At 41.8% G+C, this 24,753-nt stretch overlaps 1 protein-coding gene across 2 annotated transcripts in view; it reads right to left on the bottom strand.

Moving 5' to 3' along the window:
• Window positions 1-24,753, bottom strand: part of Oxsr1 (oxidative stress responsive kinase 1) — an 83,154-nt gene that overhangs the window by 45,505 nt on the left and 12,896 nt on the right. Inside the window, exons 2-5 of one of the 2 annotated variants that reach the window (XM_029481498.1) lie at window positions 19,918-20,030; window positions 9,625-9,733; window positions 6,384-6,512; window positions 1,240-1,381 (exon numbers count right to left, since the gene is read on the bottom strand). In XM_029481498.1, coding sequence (XP_029337358.1) covers window positions 1,240-1,381; window positions 6,384-6,396 — 155 coding nt within the window. In that variant the 5' untranslated portion in view covers window positions 6,397-6,512; window positions 9,625-9,733; window positions 19,918-20,030. The remainder of the gene's footprint in view (window positions 1-1,239; window positions 1,382-6,383; window positions 6,513-9,624; window positions 9,734-19,917; window positions 20,031-24,753) is intronic. The other variant, XM_021172478.2, reaches the window with a different exon arrangement.

Raw genomic sequence — 24,753 nt, forward strand, 5'->3', positions numbered from 1 at the left:
TTTATGATTACAAAGTTATTTACTCAGCTACATACGTGCATCCATGCATACATGCATACATAAATACAAAATGAGATTTTATTTACTGGCTTGTCTGCTTGCTCACTTCGTGATAGAGACATAGGAGAAAACTTCAAGAAGCCTCCTTTATAAAATGTTGAAAGTGCTACTAAAATCCCTAATCCCCCTGTGTGTGCCAGTTCCCTACCAAGCAGAAGATAGCTTAGGGAAAAACCCTTCCACTTCCAAAAGCAGTAACAACTGCCCCAGACCAGACAGCAGCCTGCACAGGGAAGAGGGGCTCACAATATCTAAGATATAAATATAGGGCTGGAGAGACAGCTCAGAGATGGCTAAAAGCACTGACTGCTCTTCTAGAAGTTCTGAGTTCAATTCCCATCAACCACACCGTGGCTCACAACCACCTGTAATGGGATCTGATGCCTTCTTCTGGTGTCTGAAGACAGCGGCAGTGTACTCATATAAATAAAATAAACAAATTAGATAATTTTAAAAAGATAAAAGAATAAAATGAGAAGAGCAATAGACAGTGTGGTGTGTGTCTGTGACTCCAGGGTCTGCACAGGTAAGGCAAAGGGATCAGGAGTGCATGGGCAACTTAGCAAAACTTTTCAAAGTTGGTCTGGTACTTTGTTGGGTTTTTTTACAGCTAGCAATATATAACATGAACAAGAGCCTGAGTTCAATTCCTAGCACCTCAAAAATGAGAGAAAATTATGTTAAGTACCATTATCATAAACACTTTAAGAAACAGAAAAGAAAATGGAAACCAATATTCCAAACCAGTGAGTATCTTCTTGGCAGAAAGTAAATTGTCTTGGTTTTGTTTTTGTTTTTCATTTTCTAACTTTACTAAAATCTTTACCACGTTTGTTTGTTTTGTTCTTTGGGAGAGGGCCTTACTATCTAGCCCTGACTGTCCTAAAATCTGCATGTAGACCAGCTTGTCCTCAAACTCCTCTGCCTCCCAAGGGCTGGGGTTAAAGACATGTGCCACCATGACTGGCTTACTTTTTGTTTGGTATTTTAATATTTATCATTTTCTTAATAATTATAGGTTGTATAATTCATACTGTAACAAGCAAAACAAACTAAAACTAGCAATGCAAAAAGTACCCGGCTCAGAAATAAAACAAATTCATAAATGAAAGGAAGTATTCTCAATGAGACAAAGCACAGCCCGCCCTCCTATGGAGGAGGAAGGAGACCTTCACGCACCTGTGAATCTGCCCGTTCTTATGCAGGTATTCTAATCCTTCTAAGACTTCTCGGAGGATTGTAGCAATGGTTGGCTCGTCCAGAACTCCACTCTTATGCTCCCCCTTTGCCACAATGTGTTTAATAATATCCAGAACAGAACCTGAAAACAGAAAACACAGCCCTCTAAAAATTTTAACTCATTCAATAATAACTCAAACCACTTAGAACATTCACATCAAATAAATTATGCAAGAAAGAAAGGAAAAAATAGCAAATACAAGAAAATACAGATGCTTCAAACTGGAAATTCCAACCTAAAACAGAAAGTTATTAATACCCCCATGGTATGCTACACCAGCAAGTCCTTTAGATCTCTAATGAGAACTTGGAAAGGTTAGTGTAGGATTTCTAGTCATCCCTGAAGACTCTCCTGGGTAAACCACACCAATCAGTAACACTCTAATACAATACCACAAACCAAAGAAGTTTTCAACCTAGATTAGACTGTGTAGGATTTTATAACTAAGAATGTAAAAATACAATTGAAATACAAGTCAAATCAATGAAGAAACACATGGAAAGTAGAAATCAAAAGCTATTCTTAGTTGTCAACTTGACTACATCCAAATTGACTATAACCCCAAAATAGTGGGACACACCTGTAAGGGATTTTTGCTTATTTTGAAATAGGAAGGTCTACTTCTAACCCAGATCTCTAATCTGGGACACACCTCCTGCTGGAAGTCTACATAAGGACATGGAAGCTTCACTCTGCTTGCCCTTGCCATCGCTAGCAAACCCACTCCTTCACTGGCATCAGACGTCTAGAAACAAGCTCATTCATCCGAACTACTAGATTGAACATCTACCAGATTCTTGGACCTTCTGTTCATAGGTAGCCACTGTTGGGGAATTAGCTGGACCATAGCCTGTAAGTCATCCTGATAAATCCCCTTTTTTTTTGGGGGGGGGGGAGAGAAAGAGAGAGATCATCTTTGTAAGTTGTTACTCTCGAGAACCCTAATATAGCGATCATAAATAAACTGGGTAAGGCAAAGGTGAAGCCGGGAATAAAAGCAACTTCAGCCCCTCCTGAAGTAACGCCCAGATGTCTCAGCAGCCCAGTCAGCTCCCCTCCAGGTGAGGATGCTGCTCAACATGCACAGCAGCTGAGCTCACACAACACTGACAACCAAACTTCTCACACTCAAAAACTCTCCAGAGACTCAGGAACGCATAGAAACGACTCCACTGGTCTCCTCGCACTGCTTACCACCTACAGTCTCCCTTTTTCTCTAAAATCTATCTTCAATAAAATAAAGCCACTAGGTCCACCGAAAATGCAATATACTGCATACTCTTGCTTAACTCACCTGAAGAATGTAATTTAAACACATAGAAATTGTAATCCAGGAGGCCAGTGGTGCAGCTTGGTGGCAGAGTGCCCTAGCCTCAGTTCCCAAGACCAAAGCACTGTACTGTCACCACAAGCTTCTTTTAGAACCAATGACTTGAGTCAGGTGCCGTGGCTCATAAACATAATCCCCGCATGTGGAAAGTACAGCAGGAGGGCAGGAGTTGAAGAACGTGCTCAGTGACAACAGAGAGCTCAATGGCAACCTCAACTACAGGAGATACGGCCTCAAACGTCCCTGTCACACAAAGTAATTCCACGACTCAATATGCCTGATGCAGTAATAACACCACCACCACCACCACCACCACCACCACCAGAAGCCAAGTGCTTAAAGAGAAAAAGAACTGACACTAAATCCTGTGCTAAGGCTTCTAGAAGCCTCTGGAGCAGTCCACAGAAGACATCCATGACAGAATACAGATGTGGTCAAGCCTGACACCTCTGTGGCAACATTCCCTCCAGACTAAGCAGGAAGAAAAGACACAAGAGATAAGAAGGAGGGTAACGACCGTCTTGAAAAGAAAGCAGACAGAGAAATTGAGCTTCAGTGCCTGAAGGACAATTCAGGAAGTGATTCCCCAGCTGCTCTTGGAGACAGAGGCAGGTGAGTCACTGAGTCAGGGTCTACAGAGTGAGTTCCAGGCCAGCCAGAGCTACACAATGTAATACAGGCTTAAAGTAAGAAATAAAAAAGAAAGTACTCCCTGCCTGGAGTTCCAGCACCCAGGCCATATGAAGAGAAGGGAGGGGAGGAAAGAGGGCAGAACTGGTTGCAAGTGCGAGTCTCCTTACTCTGCCTCTAGGAGCCAGCCCACTACCACTCAGGACTTCCAGCAGGCCATGGGCACTTTATTCTGTCTAGAGATAAGGAACCAGAGAGGTTCTAAATGCTACATAGCACTTCCTAGCACATTACTATAGGACAGCTTTCCCTTCCTTGACACTGGAGTTTATAAATTTGTAACATGAGAGAGAGAGAGAGAGAGAGAGAGAGAGAGAGAGAGAGAGAGATCCCCACAGATTTGCCAACAGGCCAATCCTGTGGCGAATGGAAGCATTTTCTGGCTTAAGATTCCTTTTTCCCTGATGACCCTAATGTGTCAGGTTGACGTGGAAACTAGTGAGAACATATACAACAGAGCTATCCATTTGATTTATTCAACAGCATACTGATTTAACTCAGTGACGGTGATTACAATCATCTCTCCTCAAACATTAGAGTTACACAGAAGTGTTCATGTGAACTACAACAAAGATGAAGATAAACATGGTAAGCAAAGGAAACAGGGATCACTGACAGCACAATTAACCCAGTTTATTAAAGTTGGGACTTGGGGACTAGCTGTAAGAGTGTGCACTCCTAACCACAATCTGCAAGGAATAGCGTACAGAGAAAACAAAAACAAAACAAACAACGACAACAAAAGAGAAACAGTGGACTCCAGGACTCTATAAACTGTCATTACATAAAAATGAGCCCAAGAAGTCCCACTCTAACAGACACTGTAACAACCTACACTGCTCTGATGACAGCTATCCATCAAACGCCATGTGCTGCAGGCTGCAACGCACTCCGTTGGTCAGGTGCTCACCTAGCAGGCGTGAGTCTGGGTTTGATCCCCAGCAATGCACAACCCAAGTATGGGGTCTCTTGTAACCCCAGCATTGGAGACCAAATGAACAGGACGCCAGCCTTATCACACACCATGTTGGAAGTGGCCAGCCTTATACTATATGAAAACCTATCTCAAAAAGAAATGTTCAAAAGAAAAATAAATAAGGCCCAAGCATTATTAGAATAAAACAAACAAATTACTGAAAAAAGGGATTTAGTACAAATTTTGTAACAAAGCAAAAAGTTAAAAATACAGCTCTTCCACTCCCCAAATAATCTGTATGCCGTCACAACCTGAGCACAGAGGGACAGCAATGCAAAACCTAAAGTGTCCAAGGAAATCATGCTAAGGAGCAGAACGGCGGTGACAAGACACAGCTCAGAGGTTAAGAGCACTCACTGCTCTTGCAGAGCACCTAGGTTCAGTTCCCAGCACCCACGTGAGGGTTCACAACCGTCTCCAGTTCCAAGGAATCCAATGTCCTCTTCTGACTTCTGTGCACACTGCACACACATGATACACTAATACATAGAAATAATTATATCTAATACAAGTAAACAATGGTGAAGACATTTTAAAGAAAATAACAATATGGACAAATAGAGGCAGCTGCTGAGCTAGGCTAGCCGCTGAGCCTGTTAAACTGGCAACTAACTCAACCACGTGAACCAATCAGCCCGTTGCTCTCACCTTACTATTATGGAAAGATTCGTTTTAAAAACAAAAATAAACTCATTTTAAAACTTTGCTAGCTATGGCATTGCCCATGCTAGACAATCATTCTACCACTCAACTATGTCCTTAACCCGCAACGACTTCTGCCACTCCTAAGATGTTTCTGAGCCACTGAGCTTTAATGGGACCCAAAATTTCTTTACCTCATTATCCCATTATAAGCCAATAGGTGTTTAAAAACTAAAAACTCAAAAAGTATTGTTAAATATGCAAAGCAAATCACTATTAGAATGTGAGTGCTTAGAACAGGGATTACCCAGATTTTCATCTATAAGAATATGACAAAGGATGGTCTTACTCTCTAGAAAAATGCATCTAAATTAGATGTCTGTAATTCCATACATAATCCTTTAATGATTGTAGGTACTTGCGTTCCTTCCTCTCAGAATTTTCCTTAAGCACTTGGATTCATTTTATCTACTTCTATGTACATGTATGAATATGGTACGTGCAAGTGGGTTGAGGTCAGAGAATAACTTGATAGCCCCAGCTACCTGGATTTCTAAAAGTCTTTCACCGCAGTGTTGTGTTAACAAATTGCAGAAACAGATATTTGGACAGAAAATGGGTCTAAAGATTTATCAGAATACTAATAAATGCCAATACTATATAAAGACTCTACCCCCAAACCAAACCAATAAAAAATTAATTTAAACTAAACATATATAGTGGTTTTTTTCTTATTGCTGGAAATATCAGAATAAAATTCCTTAATGTAAGTTAAAAAATATATGTATGTATGTATGTATGTATGTATATATACATATGTATGTGTATGTTTGTGTATGTGTGTGTGTACAAATATGGTGAATATAGTTCTAGTTTGTTTTCTAAATATGGCTTAATATACCTATTAAGTTTAAACATTTCTTCTATAACAGTAAAAGATTTCACCATCTTAAAAAACATAGAACTTTTACTATTTAAATATATATATATGTATATATTATATATCATAATATACATAGATATATATTAAGAATGTTGACTTATAAAAATATATGTAATTATATAAAGAATTATGACGAAGGCATACTTTAAGTATCCTAGTGCTAGGTTGGAAAAATCAGACACTGACCCAGGAAACCTAAGACAAGGAAAGAAAACAAGCAAGTTAAAAAATACTTTATCCTTTTCACATCCAACTGCCTGTGATCAGAATCCTAGAGAGAGGAACAGGGATCTTTAACCAGACAGTTAATGTGTCTCGTTGCAGGACAGAGTGTAGAAAAGACGGGTGAGCACATAGGAAAGTGATGAGAATTAAGCAGACACTCCCATTTATCATGAAACTGTTTTTCAAAACATGGAAAACTCTGTATCATACATATTTATAAATCACAAATAAAGACAATTGTGCTATAGGTGATCAATAACAAAAGATACAATATTACCTAATGTTCCCATATCTGTCCATACTGAAAAGAACCATGCTTGACCACCATCTTGAAAGGTGGTTGGTGTTAGCAACCATCATATGAAACGGGCCTTTAACAAAGCAATCCAGTTTCTCCAGTGTGTCACTAATGGGATTAAAACAAAAAGGTGATTCTGGCTACGCTGAAAGCATCAGATAGCAAGGGCAGGCTCCTAGTATAAGTGAGCTGCTTTGTGCACCACCTACAGGAAAGCACCTTCACGTCTACCAGCTCCAGTCACCCTTATCAACACCCAGGAGCACAGGAAGGCATGCTCAGTCAAAAGACCTGAAATGCTCTTCTAGTGAGAGACACTTTCTAAAGAGAAAGGTATATTTTATTCTAAAGCCTATGTTTCTCTGAGGAAGTATGAAGTAAACTATCACACCAAAACTGCAAATTAAGTAAATGTGGATTCTTTTTTCTACAATGACACACTGTAAGATGGAAACTCACATTCTCTTACAAAACCCCACAGGCAGGCACACAGAAACTAAGCAACACGGGACGGGAAGGCTGAGGTCCTATCACTCACAAGTCCTCCCAACTATGCTACACATTCCAACCCGAGCCTTACCAAAGGAGGAAAAATAGATATATCACTATAAATAGCATGTGTCTTCAGATAACACTAAAAAAGTTCAATCTATACATGCTAACTGTCCATGTACTTGTGTATATTACATATATTCTACAAGAAAAATACATAATTATTCTAAGACTGGAGGAATCAACATTTTCTGTGCAAGAGAAATCCAATTCAAGTATAATATTAAGTTGTATAAATGTATATTATATCCAATGGAAAATATTATTGTGAAATTATGATTTATTTATAACATACAGTATTTCCAAGCTCTAAGTGCACTGGACTCTTAGAGGCCACAGCACTGGACTATCCAAGCACTTAAGTTAAGGCTGTGTAATGCCAGTCTTGAGAAGAAATGTCAACACTTCTTAGAATATTGGCTGACTATAGATCTGGGGAAAAAGGGATACAAATGTGAACCTGAGAAAATCTGAATATGACTGGGAAGACAGCTCAGCCAGTAAAAAAGCAAGGACCAGGACCTGAGTTCAGTTCCCAGAACCCACTTGAAAGAAAAGGCTAGATATGGTGACCATACCAACAACCCCAGCCCTGGGTAGGCATTACAAATGCAGCAGAGATTACTGGGTAGGGAATATAAGACCCCAGTGGTTTACTGGCCAGCCAGCCTAGGCTACTTGGCAAAGACCAGGGCAATGAAAGATCCTGTCTCAAAAAAAGGAAGGTGGGGCATCTAAAAAAATAAAAAATTAAAGTTAACACAAACACACAAAAACATCAACATGTGTGTGCACATGTACACTCAAACATATACACGAACAAAGAGGGGAAGGGAAGGAGTAAGAGAGGGTGTGAATCAAATAGCAAGAAGCCATTCTAAGCCTGCCCCAGATTGAAATCTTCCTGCCGTAGCCTCTTATATGCTCATATGCTAAGATTACAGGCATGAACCATCATACCAAGCTCAACAATCAATTGTTTTAAAGTTATTTTAGATTTGCTTTATGTGTGAGTATTTTACATCAGTGTATAAATATGCACTACATCCATGCCTGGTATCCCTGGAGGTCAGAAGGCATTGGCTCTCCAGGAACTGGAGTTGTGGGTGGTTGTAGGCTACCACATAGCTGCTGGGAAGGGAGATCAGCCTTCTGCAACAGCAACAGATTGTCTTAAAACTACTAAGCCAGCTCTCTCTAGGCCAGCATCAATCCTTAAAATATACTTGAATGTTTCTTTGCTCCTGAGGGCAGCTTGTATGCTCCAGTGCACATGTGGTCAGAGGGCACCCTTATGGAGCTGCGCTCGAATCCAGCCTTCACACAGGTCCCGGAGACCCAAGAAAGCACTAGGCTTACACCTCACAGCAAGTGTTTCACCAGATGCGCCATCTTATATGCCCTCAATCTTTTTACTCTGCCTTTTTAATGGGAACTATAATAGAGATTAAAGAGCCTCAGTTAATAAGGCGAGGTTCCTCTTTTAAAAATCAAAAACAAACAAACAAAAAAAACCCAGGAGGGCTGGTGAGATGGCTCAGAGGTTAAGAGCACTGGCTGCACTTCCAGAGGTCCTGAGTTCAATTCCCAGCAACCACATGGTGGCTCACAACTATCAGTATTGGGATCCAACGTCCTCCTCTGGTGTACATGAAGACAGTTAGTTTACCCATATAAAAAAAAAAGAAATAAATCTTAAAAAACAATCACCTTATATTTACAAAAGAAACAATGCAGCAATAAAAATAACTTCTAATGAATTACTTGATTTAAACAAGGACTAGATGCTAAAATAATAAACTGTAGACAATAGTGTCAAAGTTTCATTTCACAGATTTCCTGAGAGCTACAAGAAAAGTTTTCAGAGAGAAGCTTGGGTGGTCACAATCTCTTTTGTTTTGTTTTGTTTTGTTTTTTTGGTTTTTGAGATAGGGTTTCTCTGTGTAGCCCTGGCTGTCCTGGAACTCACTTTGTAGACCAGGCTGGCCTCAAACTCAGAAATCCACCTGCCTCTGCCTCCCAAGTGCTGAGATTACAGGCGTGCGACACCACGCCCAGCTGGGTTGTCACAATCTTAAGCAAACAAAATAAATGTTACTATTAAAGACCCACTTAGACAGGAAACACTTCCTGATGTGATGCACTGAGGAATGGTCAATACTCCAGATCTAAAGAGACTTGGCCTGAATTTGATCAAGCTGAACTTTCAATCTAATGCTTAGTGTGCTAGAGACAGACATAGAGACTATAGGTGACATCAAAACAGAAGAATCAAATCAATCAACTTAAATGGACAAAATCTTTCAGTTTATGTCCTAAAAGGAAGGGGAGGAAACCATACTAAGTTAAGAGATGTCAGAGGCCAAATGGCCAAATGAAAAGTGTTAACCTATCACAGCTACACACTAGCATTTGTTTTTATTGAAACTGCATTCTCAATATCTCCTCAAATGCAAAATATCCACAAAACCCTATCAGGATGAAAAAACTTTTTATTTATTTATTTTTTTAGATAGGATCACACTGAATAAGTAGCTCTGGTTGACCTGGAACTTGATATGTAGATCAAGTTGGCCTTGAACTCACAAAGAGCTGCCCGCCTCTGCTTGCTGGAAAATATTACATTTTTAACCTAATAAAACTTAGCATTCTACTGTAGTCTACTCACCTCCACTTAGCAGCTTCATGACGAGCCACAGCTCATCCTTTACCACAAAAGATGTGTAGTAAGACACAATGTTAGGATGATGGCATTGGCTCATGGCTTGGATTTCTTTCTACAAAGAAAAAACACATGGTTGTTGACTAAATTTCAGCTTAAAACAATCCCTATAATTAAGCAAATCTAGATCTGGCCACCCCAGAACTATGTTACAATCTTTTCTGGGATTTCCAAGGAACTAATTTCTTCATGAATGGCTACACTGGAGCCAGGCAAAGCAGCACACATCTCTAATCCTGGGACTTGAGAAGAAGGACGAAGTCAGAGAGTTAGTGACCAGTCTGACCAAGATGCACAGGAAGCCAGATCCTGTCTCAAAAGGCTGAACCAGGCCAGGTGGCTGTGATGTACACCTTTAATCCCAGCACTAGGGAGGCAGAGACAGACAGATTTCTGAGTTTGAGGTCTGGCCTACAGAATGGGTTCCAGGACTGCCACAGCTACCCAGAGAAATCCTGTCTCAAAACCCCCACCCTTCCCTCAAAAAGGCTAAACCAGAAACTGTCTAGGTTTCCCTCCATCACTTCTGACTCTACTCACTGTACACACTGCACTGAGAATCTCTGAAACCACAGATACTCACTGCTTATCACACAAGGCATCCCTGAGTAACCACCTAGAAGATCAGGCCCACAGAGAATAATCACTAATAAACAGAAGGTAGAGGATGTTTGTCTGTTTGTGGGGGTTGTTTTATCTTAAAAAATATCAGGTCATCTGATTTTTGTGAGAAGACTTAATAATTTTTACAAAGAGAAATACACTGAAATGGACAGTTATAAACTAAATCCAGAGTAGTGAACCCTGTGCCAAAGCCTAATTCTATCTTGGGTTATAAAATGCAAATGAACAAAGGATCAGAAATGTTTTAAGGAACCCCGAGTAAAGCAGCCCCTCTGTTCTTACCCTGTCCCTTCTGACCCCACTCCTATGATGCAGACACACAGACTTAATGCTTCTGTCTCTGGGCCTCAAACCCAAGGTTCCCTCTGTATTCCCACAGCATCTTCACTTAGCAATCCGGTTTCAGTGGACTTTCTTTTACCATTTTTCCGGGGCATTGAGGTTCATCAGGTGATGATGTTGCAGCTGCTGCTTCTACTATCATCATCATCATCATCACTATCATTATTATTAAAATAAAGGCACTGTAACAACTTTACTTTTCTGGAAGGAGAGGCCTTGGACTGGAGTCCCAATAACTCAAAGCACCTTCTTGTGCACCACCTCCCTCACAGCAAATGAAGACTACACAGTGCATGTAGTATGTGCTTAACTGTCTGGTTCTGTCAGGCTGGGGCCTACATGAAGGCAAGAACGAGACTCCCATACGGGCTGGCACATGTGTGCAGTCCTAGCACCTGGGAGGGGAAGGCAAGAGAAATAAGGACAGATTCGGCTCCATAGAGATTTGTTTTAAATATTTATTTTATTTTATGAGTATGCGTGTTTTGTCCGAATGTATGTCTCTGCATGCCTGGTGGCTGTGGAGGTCAGAAGAGGGCATCAGATCCTTGGAACTGGAGTTATGGATACTTGTAAGTGACCATGTGAGTTGAAGTTGAACCTGGGTCATCTGGAAGAGCAGCCAGAGCTCTTAACCACTGACCTATTCCTCCAGCCCCCTGGGCTACACAAAGACCCTATCTCATAAAACCAACAACTACTAAATCCTGTTTTCCCAACCATCATGGAGCTGAAGATGTAAGCTTAAGTAGAGTACTTGCCAAACATGTACTAGATCCTTAGTTTGATGCCTGATATGAACAATGTGTGTGCATGCACACACAGACACACACTCAAGCATACATGCATACACACTTACACACATGTATGTGCTTAAAATAGAACCTACACCAATTCTTTAATTATTCTTATTTGGGGTGCATGCACCCATGTACCCATGAAAGTCAGAGGAGGGCAATGGATCACTTGGAGATGTTAAAATTACAGGCAGTTGTGAGCTACCTGCCTTGGGTCCCCAGGAGGATAGCAATGCTTAGAATCACCGAGTCATCTCTAGCTCCTACACTCACTGCCGAGTTATTCTGCACACACCTCCCCACAGAACTGTGAGCTCAACAAAAACTAAGGGAATTCTCTGCATTCACCATTGTGCCTGACACACATGTACACCTCTAATAAATATCTGCTGGATGGAAAGCTTTATACAGCTTTCCATTTATTCATGCTCATGCCTTAGAGCCTGGAACAGAAGCATTTATTTTCAATCTTTAAAAATAATAAATGAAGTGCTCAGTAAATGCTATTTTTTCATCTTTTTTACTTAAAGGCAAATTTATTTGAACCAAAGACCTTGTATATATTTTGCAAGCCCTAAAGACACCAGCAGAGGTTTTTGCAAGGCCCCTTAACTTATAAAACTCAGTAAATAGGAGAGGAAAAGGAAAAAAGCACTTGCCTATTAGTGCTTAGGCAAGTTAGACAGGACTTCAGGTAAAATATGTGCATGCAAAAAGGAACACATAGGTCAGCTTGTACATAGCAAATTAGTAATCATATTAAACATTACAAGAATCAACAGGAGCAAACAGCTAAGACAGGCAAGGATGACAGAAGAGCCCTTTGGGAGGAGCTGGGAGCTCAGTGTAGTCCTACAGACTTTGAGGAACTAGAGCAGTATGGAATTAAAGGCAAGTGGCATCCCACCCAGCATTTAGGAACTGAGCCACATTCCCAGCCCCATAGTAATATTTAAGTATGACACAATATGTGAGATCGATTTAAGGCACAACTGTTACACTGCCTTAATCATGGATAGGACACCAGCAAGGCAAACAAGCTGGGTGGATCTCAGGTGGCTACCAAAAGACTGCCAAGATAACTGACTTCAGCGTAATCCCACGCAAATGTCAAATGTCACCCCAACTCAGGGTTGAGACAACCACTGGGAAAGAACCATAAAAAGGAACAGAAAATAACTTCCTTAGAAAAGCTCCATCCATACCTAAGAAAGCCCCATTTCTCCCTTTCCTTAGCCTAACATTCTTCTTTTAAGTCTAGCTACAAGCTCCCAGCCCCCAACAGCTGAAGCAGCTGATCTGCAAGTCTACCTCCTATTCAAGTCAGCAAAGGGTCTTAAGGTTCCACAAGTTCAAGAAGAAAATAGAGCCCAGCTTGAGGTAAAAGTTGGTAGCATAAGGGCTGGAGACATAGCAGCAGTTATGAATGTATACTGGCTGCTCTTGCAGAGGACCTGAGTTCTGTTCCCAATATGTACATTGGGCAGCTCACAACTGACGTTAACTCCAACTCAAAGGGATCTGCTATCTCTGACTTCTGCAGGTACCCACGTGTGTGTGCACATACCTACCACCACACAGAAACACAAACATATGCATAATTAAAATACCAAATCTTTTTTAAAATTGGCATCAGGCCAGGTATGATGGCACATGCCTCTAATCACAGCAGCTGGAAGGGAAGCACAAAGAGATGTTGAGTTCAGGGCCACCTTGGTCTATACAGAGAAAAGTCCAGGCCAGCCAGGGTTACTTGGTGAATCCCTGGCTGAAAAGCAAAGAAGCAAACGGCAGCACAATGGCCTGCAGAGACCTCTGACTGAGCAGGTCATACGTGTATTTATTAAGTGACTGCTGTACCAACTGTGTCAGGCCCAACTGCTAACCACCACAAACCCTCATAAAGCTGACAGTCTGGTAAAGAAGTTAAAGAATACCATGACAACAGAAAAATAGCTTAATAAAAACCAAAGGAGTCCACTAGAGAGACACAAAAAGTAAGAGGCACAACCAGCAAGCTCTCTGAAGTCCTACCGCACTGACAGTGAAACGCTCTTGATTGTTTAATTCCCTGGAACCAGGGGTCATTTTGAGTATATTAAAAATTTAGCATATATCTGTGTGTGTGTACATATATATAAAACATATATATGTGTATGTCTATATATGTGTGTATATATATATTCACAAATCACTCTGGCTGCAATTTAGGAAATAAATGAAGACTAGAGACAACTACTCCCCACACAACAATAGACAGCTCAGTCTTCGGTATAGACCTATGGTTACATTCATATTAGAGAAGCTGAGAGAGCATCAGGACTCTTACAAATCTTCAAGCTTAGAACTGTCTATAAAAGCTTAAAACCCAGTGATAGAGCGCTTGCTTAGCACACATCAGGCCAAGGTTCAATTTCCAGTTTCAAAAAGTTAAAAAGGGAATATACACCAAAGGGAGGAGCCGAAAGGTAAAGAGGAGCTGTAAACAACAAACTTGGAAGCTGGCCGAGGGGAGTGGTGAGAGACAGGACTGGGCAGCAGTGACAAGCAGTATGAAGGCCTGGGGACAAGCTGCAGCTTTATGTGGTAGGCTACACTCTGAGCTGTAACCTGAGAAACTGCTTATTTCTAGAGTTTTCTAGCAGGAGACTATCAAGGACAATAAAGACTGACAGCCTAGCCTCCTCAACAACCGTCCTCAAGGCGGAGAATCTCCCTCTACCATAACACCTATTCCAGTTACACTTTTTCTCTTCTGAATAAACACAAATGCCACGCAAGCATCTATCATCCTCACTTAAATCTCCGACAATCTCCTTAAACCACCTATCAAGTCTACCCTTGCCGTCGAGATTGCTCCTTCAAAGTGTTTCACAGTCAGCCAAGCCTGCCTTCCTTTTTCTTGCTTCCTTCTTTTCTCTCATGTTTTAAAAATGGGGTCTGTCTGTAGACTAGGCTGGCCTGGAACTCAGTGAGATCCACCTGCTTTTACCTCCTGAGTATGGAATCAATGCTATGCACGCCTGGCACAACTTTATTTACTTAATTTATTGGTTAGGCTTGAACTTAGAGCCTCACATGATAGACAGGCACTGAACACTGTACTGTGTCTTTAGCTTTTAAATTTGTCCCCACCACCACCCACTTTTGTTGTTTTCTTGTTGCTGTTGTTTTGACACAGGGTTTCTCTGTATAGCCCTGGCTTTCCTAGAACTCAGAGATCCACCTGCCTCTGCCTCCCGGGTGCTGGGATTAAAGGACTGAGTCACCACCTTTCCCCATTCCATTTCTTTTTTTAACGTAATTTTATTATTAATTTTTTGTGTGCACTGGTGTTTGGCCTGGATTCATGTCCGTGTGGGAGTTGGATCACCTGAACCATAGGTTACAGACAGTTGTGAGCTGCCAAATGGGTTCTGAGAATTGAAGCTGGGTTCTCTGGAAGAGCAGCTACTGCTCTTAACCACCGAGTCATCTCTCCAGTCCCTCCCATTTCTTTCTTAATGATGGCTTTTCTTTGCTTTGAAACTCACCTTGATTCCTGTGATTTACACAACTTTCCATTCAGACAATTGAGTCAGTTCTTCATCCATACAGAATAAGCCATGCCTCAAGATGTTCTTGTACCAATGCTAACAAACTTTTCATCTGTGAAGTTTGACACTTCTATTCTTCTGCTACTGTTACTAACTACATATAGGGACCCCATTGCCTCTGTGTATTGTCTAGTGAACAGATAACTGTGAGTTGTAAATTATTTATAGGTCCCCCTCAAAATATATAAACACTGAACTGAAAACAAAACAAACAAACAAACAACAACAAAAGTAGTCAGGAGGTGGTGCACTCGGGAGGCAGAGGCAGGCAAATCTCTGAGTTCCAGGCCAGCCTGGCCTACAGAGCAAGTTCCAGAACAGCCAGGGCTACACAGAGAAACCCTGTCTCGAAATAACAAAAAACAAACAAAAAAACTTAGTAGGTTATTGGCCTTATGACCTAAAACTGATATTAAAAAGAAGAGGACCTAAGCTGAATCCTAGAATTTACCTAAAGCTGCATGACATGACCTGGTAGTTCCAGCACTAGGAAGAAGAGATAATTGGGTCTCTAAAGCTCACGGGCCAACTAACCTTCCCTAACCTGTTAGCTCCATGCCAACGACAGATTCTGCCTCTAAAACAATGTTTACGGGAACTAGCTCAGCAGTGAAGAGCACAGCTGCTCTTTCAAAGGACTTGGGCTTGTACCACCATGGTGTCTCACAAGCCTCAGCAACTCCAGTCCCAGGCGGCCCAGTGATGTCTATTCTGGCCTATGGGGGGCACCAGGCAGGCACACAGTACACAAACATAGAGGCAAACACCCATATTCATAAAGACAAAATTCAAAAACAAAAGCCACTGCTGACAGCTGCCAAGGAAAGATGCCGGCCAGGCCTGACCTCTGACCTTCACACACACACACACACACTTCTAGACTTCTAGTTTCCTGGTTTCTACAGGTACTCCAAGTTGAGCACAAATTTAGACATGTCAAGCAGGGATTCACATATGAAGTAGAACGCAGCATTTGCTTTTCTGTACTGAATACTAAGTTCCCTCATTCCTCACTTGATGTAGTTATTTTTAATTCCATCCACTTTCCTGCAAATTTCACACCCAGATCAAACCCGGGCCTTCATGCACTTTCTGAGCTCCGTCACCTCGCCAGCCTTGCTTTTTGGGTTTTTTTTCCCCCTCTTTTTTAAGTAAAAAGGTTTTGAGTGGGGCATAGACGGGGGATGGGAGAAATGAGAGTTGGGAGAAGGTTAACTAAAACAAAGAGTCTGAAAACCTATTTATTTATCCCCTTGTCACCGTATTTTGAAAGCACGCGTATAAAACAGAAACTACTTGTTTTCGATGGGATCCATCACATCAAATAAAAAACAACCTAAAAACTGAAAATAAATAAAAGGAATCCATGGGTTTCGGGGTGTGGCAGTTTGAGTAAGAATGATCCCCATAGACTAACAGATAGCACTATTAAGAAGTATGGCCTTGCTGAAGTAGGTGACTTTGTTGCAGGAAGTGTGTCACTGGGGGTCCAGGGTCTTACTCTTTTCCTGCTGCCTATTGGTCCAGATGTGAAAGGCTCAGCTACTTCTCCAGCACCATGCCTCCCTGCATGGCACTAGGTTTTCTGCCACGATGATGATGGACTGAACCCCTGAACTGTAAGCCAGCCCCAGTTAAATGTTTCCCTTTACGAGCTGCCATGGTCATAGTGTTTATTCACGGCAATAAACCCTAATACAGGGTCCAGGATCTCGCATAACCCAGGTCAGCCTCAAGATCACTATGTAGCTGAGTATGACCTTGAATTCCTAATCCTCAGCTCTGGCCTTCTGTGAACTGAGAGAACAAACTGTACACAGACACCCATCAACCACACAAAAAAGGCAAATGGCAGATAGATACTGTTACATATTGTTTTTAATGTGCAAGAGTGTTTGTGGGCACATATGTTAGTGCACCACGTGTGAACCTGATGTCTTCACAGCCAAAAGGCATCAGGTCCCCTAAGACTGGAGTTCAGAGTTAGAGCTAGTTGCTGAAAAGTAAACCTAGGTCCTCTGGAGTAGCAGCTAGTGCTCTTAACTACTGAGCCATCTCTTCAGCCCCACACATCAGAATTCTTAAATTCCAGCTTTACTGTGGGGAGGGATGTTTTTGTTGTTTGTTTAGGGGTTTTTTGGTTTTTTGTTTTTTTGTTTTGTTTTGTTTCTTCGAGACAGGGTTTCTCTGTGTAGCCCTGGCTGTCCTGAAACTCACTTTGTAGACCAGGCTGGCCTTGAATTTAGAAATCCCCCTGCTTCTGCCTCCCAAGTGCTGGGATTAAAGGTGTGCACCACCACAGCCTGGCTGGTTATTTTTATTTTAACAGAATTAATTCAAAATTCACCGACTGTCTTTATCTTCACTGCTGGCCCAAGGTTCAAATGGTGCTCTAAGACTAGTCGCAACTGTTACCCCAGGATCTTGAAATAGGATTACAAGCCCCTCCTCCAACCTACGTTTCTTACCAGAGGTGACAAGATCACCACAGCGCCCATTGCTTGCTCCCATGCATGTGTCATCTCCAGTTGACGCTTCATCTGCTCTGTCTAATACAGAATCACACTACTATGCTTCCCTTCGTTCCAGTCATTCCCTAGTACTCAGAGTGGTCTACACCGGTCATCCAACTCAATTTGAGACCGTGGTGTTCTACAGAGAGGCAGCTCAGCACTTTGCTCCCTGCCTGGCAGGCAAGACCTGGGTCTACTGCCTGGCACCATAAATAAAAAGAAAGGAGGGGGCAATGGAAAAACTTGTAGACAGGCAGGCAATCCCTGCCTTTTGTTGTCAGAGACAGAGAGACAGAGAGACAGAGAGAGAGAGAGAGAGAGAGAGAGAGAGAGAGAGATGGAAAACATGCTTACATGCATCTGTGCATGCTGTCATGATGTGCTTACAGACAGACATTCAGAGAACCATTTTGGGAAGTTTTTCTTTACTTCCACCTTGTGGGTCCTAGAGGTTAAACTCAGGTCATCATCAGTGAATGCCTTTACAGTCTATTCCCAACTTTTCTATCACTGACCTTTTAAAAATATATACTTTACATTTATATTTTATTATTTTACATATGTGAATAATGTATATATAAGCACTGAGTGCATGTCTGGCATTGATGGAGGTCAGAAGAAGGCATCAACTCCCCTACAACTGAAGTTACACATGATGGTAAACTGTGTGTGGTACTGAGTGGGTTCTCTATGAGAGCAACAAGGGCTCTTAATCACTGCACCAACTCTCCAGCTCCACTGGAGAAAAAAAAATCACTATAAAATAAAAATATCAATCCACCCAGTATGGTAGATTACCGCTTTTGAATACCATATGATTTAGGAAGGTCCCCAAAGGGGCTATTATATTTCTATGTTAAGCAAAACAAAGAACAACTCACAGGATATAAAACCTCTGCAGTGCAGCATTTACTAGCATATACACACCCTACATCTGACTGCTAACTCTGCAAAAATAATAACAGAAAATATATGAATGAGCCAAGCCCCTTAGCATACACCTTTAATCCCAGTACTTAAAGAGGCAAAGGCAGGCAGATCTCTAAATCCAAGGCCAGGCTGGTTTACATATCAAACTCTAGAACAGCCATTTATTATAATGAGAAACCCTGCCTCAAAATATGATTTTTAAAGCTAAATTTCCTTGCTAAGCACTTAGTACATATCCTTTTGAAACAAGGTTTCTCCATATAGCCCTGGCTGTCCTGAAACTCACTATATAGCCTACTCAGGGCTACATTCTTAGACTGCACTGCTAATCCAAGAATACAACAGAAATACAAAACAATCCCTGTGGGGTTGAATTTTTCTGGAGTGGGGGACAGAGAATATCTTTTATCAGCATTGCTCCCATCTAAGTTCAATTCCCAGAACCCACATAAAAGCATGCCATAGCAAATGCTTTGATCCCAGCTCTGGGAAGACTCTGGGGCTTGACTGTCAGCCAGGTCAACTAGCAAGTTCCAGACTCACCTCAAACAATAAGGTAGGAAGCAATTGAAGAAGACACCCAACATTTGACTTGCAGACCCACAAACATGGACATGTGCACATGAGTGCCCCTCCTCCCACAGTAAACGCTAAAAAACCTTTAAACCAACAAGGTGGCACATGCCTTTAATCTCAGCACTCAGGAGGCAGAAGCTGGTGGATCTCTGTGAGTCTGAGAGTCTAAGGCCTGCCTGATCTATGGTCTGAATCTAAGGGTTGCAGAGTAACCTGAGGTACGTAGTGAGACCTTGTCTCAAAACAAAAAAACAAGCTTTTAAAATAAGTAGAGGTAAAGGACCAGTGTTCTCTCTCTCTCTCTCTCTCTCTCTCTCTCTCTCTCTCTCTCTCATCCTCCGTCAGGATACAGAAGACAGTGATACTCTGTTTCTCTAAGGACAGTATCTTTTAAAAGATTCTTAACCCAGGAATCAAAAACCCACAGTATTACTTAAAGAAATGAGAACTAAGTAGCCACCATGCAGATAAATAAGAACAAACATCAATCACACAATACTAGGACATATGCTCTAAACTATGGACATTCTTCAGTGCATAGTACACACACAGTTACCAAACCTACCCGAGCAAACAGACAGTGGTACAAGCCAGTCCCTGGACAGAGTGAATACACAAAAAGAGCAAAATCTCAAAAATGCTAAGAAATTAAAATATTCAGTCTAAAAAAAATGTATGTACTAAATGTTAACCTCAGAGTAATAAAATTGTAAGTAATTTTTTCAACTTTAACTTTACAAATTTTATAATCATTTATTAATAAAAATAAGTCACCTTCTCAAAAGAAACTAAACACCTCTTTTTTTAACATGAACTCTTAAGAACGTACTCCTCCGTGGAGGGAGCATGAGCTGTGCATACCAGGAGCTCATCCATGCTGGTCTGACACTTCTCCAGGTTTATCCGTTTGATCGCCACTCTCTCCTTTTTGGGGGCACAGTAAGCTGCCTGGACCACGGCAGTTGCTCCACTCCCTGCAAACAAACACATGTAAATAAATACACATCAAACACCACACAGTTAAACGATCAAGACTGAGCCTGCTGTGTCCCACCGTGGATGACGGACGAGGGAAAACGCCCAAGGAAGCTGCAGAGCACAAGCTGCAGAACCTCAGGGGCGGCACCGTGGCTCAGCAGGAAAAGGTTCCACCTGCCTCCAAACCTGACAGCGTGAGTTCAAACCCAAGGACCACATGGAGGAAAGAGAGACCAGATTCCAACAAGATGTCCTCTGACCTCCACACTCACCACTTGTGCACCCACATTCATACACACACATACAAAAGAAAGAAAATTGTAATTCAGAATTAAAAAAAAAGGCCTCAGCTATTTCATATCCATAGCCAATAAGAACAGTGTAAAAAATGGAAACTCATTAGGATTCTCGTTCTGAAGTATGATAGCATAGACCCATACTTCTTGTTCTTTTCCAAACACAACTAAATACCATAAAAACAACTGAAAACTAACCACCAACGGGCTTTGGAAGGGATAGGAAGGTGGGGGACGGCCTGAGAGCGCAGGACCTGGAAATCCATGATGAGCCTTCTCCTCCTCTCTCACATACTGAACAGCAGAGGCCTGCACCCCAGAGTCATCAAGAAACAAAGAACAGACACAGACAAGCCAACAAACTAGAAGAGCCTACAGGTCTGTAAAAAGGGCAGCTCAGCACTGAACTCGTAGTCAAAACACTGCCCAGTCCTCATCCAGGACAAGGACTGGCCCAGATGTCCCCGCAGCAGCATGGAATGGCCCCTACTCTGCATCTTCAATAATGGCAAGCAGACTCAGCCCTGTGCACACCTATGGCAATGCCAAGCCAAGCAGCCTTTAGCAGAACTGGGGGCCAGGACAGCTCCTGCTACATGGAACAGACCACAGTGATCCTGACAACATCGCAAAAGCACTAAAAACTAAATCACCGTGAGGATTACAGTTTCCAAAAGCAGGACGGAAAGCTACACACTAAGCTGAAATAGGGTACTGCTGGCCAAAATACAAGATTAAAAAGGGGCCAAGAATCTGCCAACAGAATAGCCCAATGTCTGGGATATAATCAATGACATGATGCAAGATGTCCCAGCACTTAGGAAACAGGCAGGTGGATCAATTCAAAATCATCCTTGGCTACGTGACAAGCTGGAGATAAGCCTGGGCTTCATGACAGTGAGACATGAGATCCTATCTCAAAAAACAATAATAAAAAATAAATTCTCGCCGGGCAGTGGTGGTGCATGCGCTCAATCCCAGTACTTGGGAGGCAGAGGCAGGCGGATTTCTGAGTTCGAGGCCAGCCTGGTCTACAGAGTGAGTTCTAGGACAGCCAGGACTACACAGAGAAACCCTTTTTTCAAAATAAATAAATAAATAAATAAAAATTCTCAATGATAAAACAGGGAGCCAGGATAGGGGGCATCAGTGGGTAAAGATGTTTTCTACCAAGCCTGAAAACCTGAGTTCCAGCCACAGTACCTACATGATGGAAAGAATCGACTCTTGGAAGCTGTCCTCTGACCTCAACACACAAGCACTATGGTACTGTGATTTGTATGTCCACAATCACGCACACATGCATACACACACACATAAATGTAACAATTTAGGAATGTGTCTAGAGGGGGCTGTGCTAGAGACTGAAAACAGGGCCCTGTGAATACTGAGCACAAGGTCTAGCAACACAACCCATCCTCAGCCCCAGATCATTTTGCTTGTCTGAATGTGACTGGCGGCAGTGGCTAAACTGGTTACACTGCTGATTATCTACAGAGGTTGGTTTAGCACACCAAAGATATCTTTTCTCTTGATGTGAAGAAAAGAGAAGAATGAAATGTGCACCCAAGGGCTGGAGAGAGTGAGACTGCTCTTCAAGAGGTCCTGAGTTCAGTTCCCAGCAGCCACACGGTGGCTCACAACCACCAGTAATGGGATCTGATGCCCTCTTCTGGTGTGTCTGAAGACCGCGACAGTGTACACATACATAAAAATTAAGTAGAACAATCTTAAAAAAAGAAAAGAAAAGAAAAGAGATGTGCACCCAAAAGTTGAAGCACCAAATGGAACTACAGCTAAGACAGACAGTGGCTGAGGAAGAGTATTTGCTGGGGGCTCAATGACGGACAAATCAGGAGAGAATCTGTGAACTCGGAGTCAAGACCAACAGTTCATCTGAACAACAAAGAAAACAGTCTGAGGAAAAAGCCTAAGGTAGCAGTAACAACAAGGGATCTACATCCCATGTAATACATAAAGTAACGACCCCACTCACTCCCTCCCAAGACATAAATGTTCTAGTCTCCAAAACCTAAAAGCATATTACCCTATATCACCATCATCATCATCCATTTTAGGGCTGGAGAGATGGCTCAGTGGTTAAGAGCACTAGCTAGTCCCCAGCACCCACTAAGTAGTATACAATCACCTCTAACTCCAATTCCAAGGAATTCAAAGCCCTCTTCTGCCCTCCGACTGTACATAAACATACATGCAGGGAAAGCATCTACGTATAAAAAGTATTATTAAAAATACTTGCTAGATATTGCCAAATTAAAGCTCTGAAGCCAAGCATGGAGGTGCACAACTACGTCAGCACTCGAGCAGCACAAGCAAAGGACTGAGTCTTAGGCCAGACCCAACCACAGTCAGCTCCAGGTCAGCCTGCTGCATGAGACTCGGTCAACAATAAACGGACAAAGAAGGGAGGAAGAAAGGAAGGGCAGACGGATAGATGGAAGAACAGAAGGAAGGAAGTAATCTAGAGATAAAGATTATTTTGAATTATCTGGACAGCTCAATGCAATTAAAAGGATCCATGCAAGCCGGGCGTGGTGGCGCACGCCTTTAATCCCAGCACTCGGGAGGCAGAGGCAGGCGGAGGCCAGCCTGGTCTACAAAGTGAGTTCCAGGACAGCCAGGGCTACACAGAGAAACCCTGTCTCGAAAAAAAAAAAAAAAAAAAAAAAAAGGATCCATGCAGTGAAAGAGGAAAGCAGGAGTTCCATTAGACAAGACAATGGGAGCAAAGGCTGGAATATGAATATATAAATATATATATATATATGTATATACACATACATATATATATACACATATACATACACACACACATATATATGTATATAAACATTTTATATATATATGAAACATATATGTGTGTGATATAGCTATTTATGATATAGCAATGAGCCAAGAAATGTATACTGGCACATGCTAAAACAGGGTAAACCTAAAAAAACAAACAAACAAACAAAAAAAAAAAAAAAAAAAAAAAAAAGGCTAACTTAGTGAAGTCCTGCATGGAAAACCCATATAGCAGCTTTCCTTTATGTAAGATGTTCAGAACATGCAAACTGAGAGAAAACAGTGGCTGCCAGGAGCTGAGAGGATGAGTGGAAGCAACTGCATCATAAGCTAGGTTTATTCTTTCTCTTCATGATTATTAAACACCCTAAATGCAAAAACTTTTCATCAAGTGTACATTTTTTTAAAAGATTTATTTATTTATTATATGTAATACACTGTAGCTGTCTTCAGATGCTCCAGAAGAGGGCATCAGATCTCATTATAGATGGTTGTGAGTCACCATGTGGTTGCTGGGATTTGAACTCAGGACTTTAGGAAGAGTAGTAAGTGCTCTTAACTGCTGAGTCATCTCTCCAGCCCTCAAGTGTACATTTTAAAACGGTAACTTTTAGCCAGGCAGTGGTGGCCTATGCCTTTAATCCCAGCACTTGGGAGGCAGAGGCAGGCAAATTTCTGAGTTCGAGGCCAGCCTGGTCTACAGAGTGAGTTCCAGGACAGCCAAGGCTACACAGAGAAACCCTGTCTCTGGGGGGGGGGGGGGGGGGGGAGGTTCCTTTTACCCAGGTATAACAGCACACACCTTTAATCCTAACACTCGGGAGCCAAAGGCAGGAGAATCTCTGTGAGGCCAGCTGATCTACAAAGCCAGGTCCAGAACAGCCAGGATGATAGAGAGAGACCCTGTCTCAAAAAAAAAAAAAGTAACTTTTTCCTTCTTTTCTTAGGATACTACAACCTTTACCTCCTAATCCAATAATTTTGAAAAGAAAATGGAGCAATGCTTCAAAAACAACGGCAACTGAGGCAGATGAAGAACCTAAACCAATGACCCTTTTGTTGCTTGGTTTCCCTTCTCCCAGCCAACTCCCAAAAAGAAGGTTTGAAGCACTTATCGCCCCTTTAAGGTTGTGGAAACTAAATTACAAATTTAATGTCATTCACATTCTCTTTGCTATGTCTGAAGAAGCTCCATTTTGTGCTGGGCATCCATCTTGGTACCCACCATCTGTCTCTGACTCCAGTCCCTGGAAGATGTTTCCCAGTAACCCTGACTCAGTGACCCCACCCAAAAACGTACAGCCATGACAATCTACTTGTTATGTGACTGCTTTTTTGCTTCTGAAACTTGCTTAAGCAGATTGCCAAAGATTATTTTGAGTTGCCTTAATCACTTAACTTGGCAGAGCAGAACAATTTTCTGCTTGCTTGTACAGATATGAAGGTCTCTGCGTGGCTTTCACCTTTAAAAGTCCATTCCCATAACCCTCCCGCATGGTAATATCAATTTTGGCTCAGAGATTGTTCATCCTGCTAGCAGCTAATCAATAAACCTTTGAATTATAACTGGATTGAGTCTATGGTGTTTTCCCAGGAGTTACAAACTCCATAACAT

Source organism: Mus caroli, chromosome 9 (assembly GCF_900094665.2).
Source record: "Mus caroli chromosome 9, CAROLI_EIJ_v1.1, whole genome shotgun sequence".
NCBI lineage: Eukaryota > Metazoa > Chordata > Mammalia > Rodentia > Muridae > Mus > Mus caroli.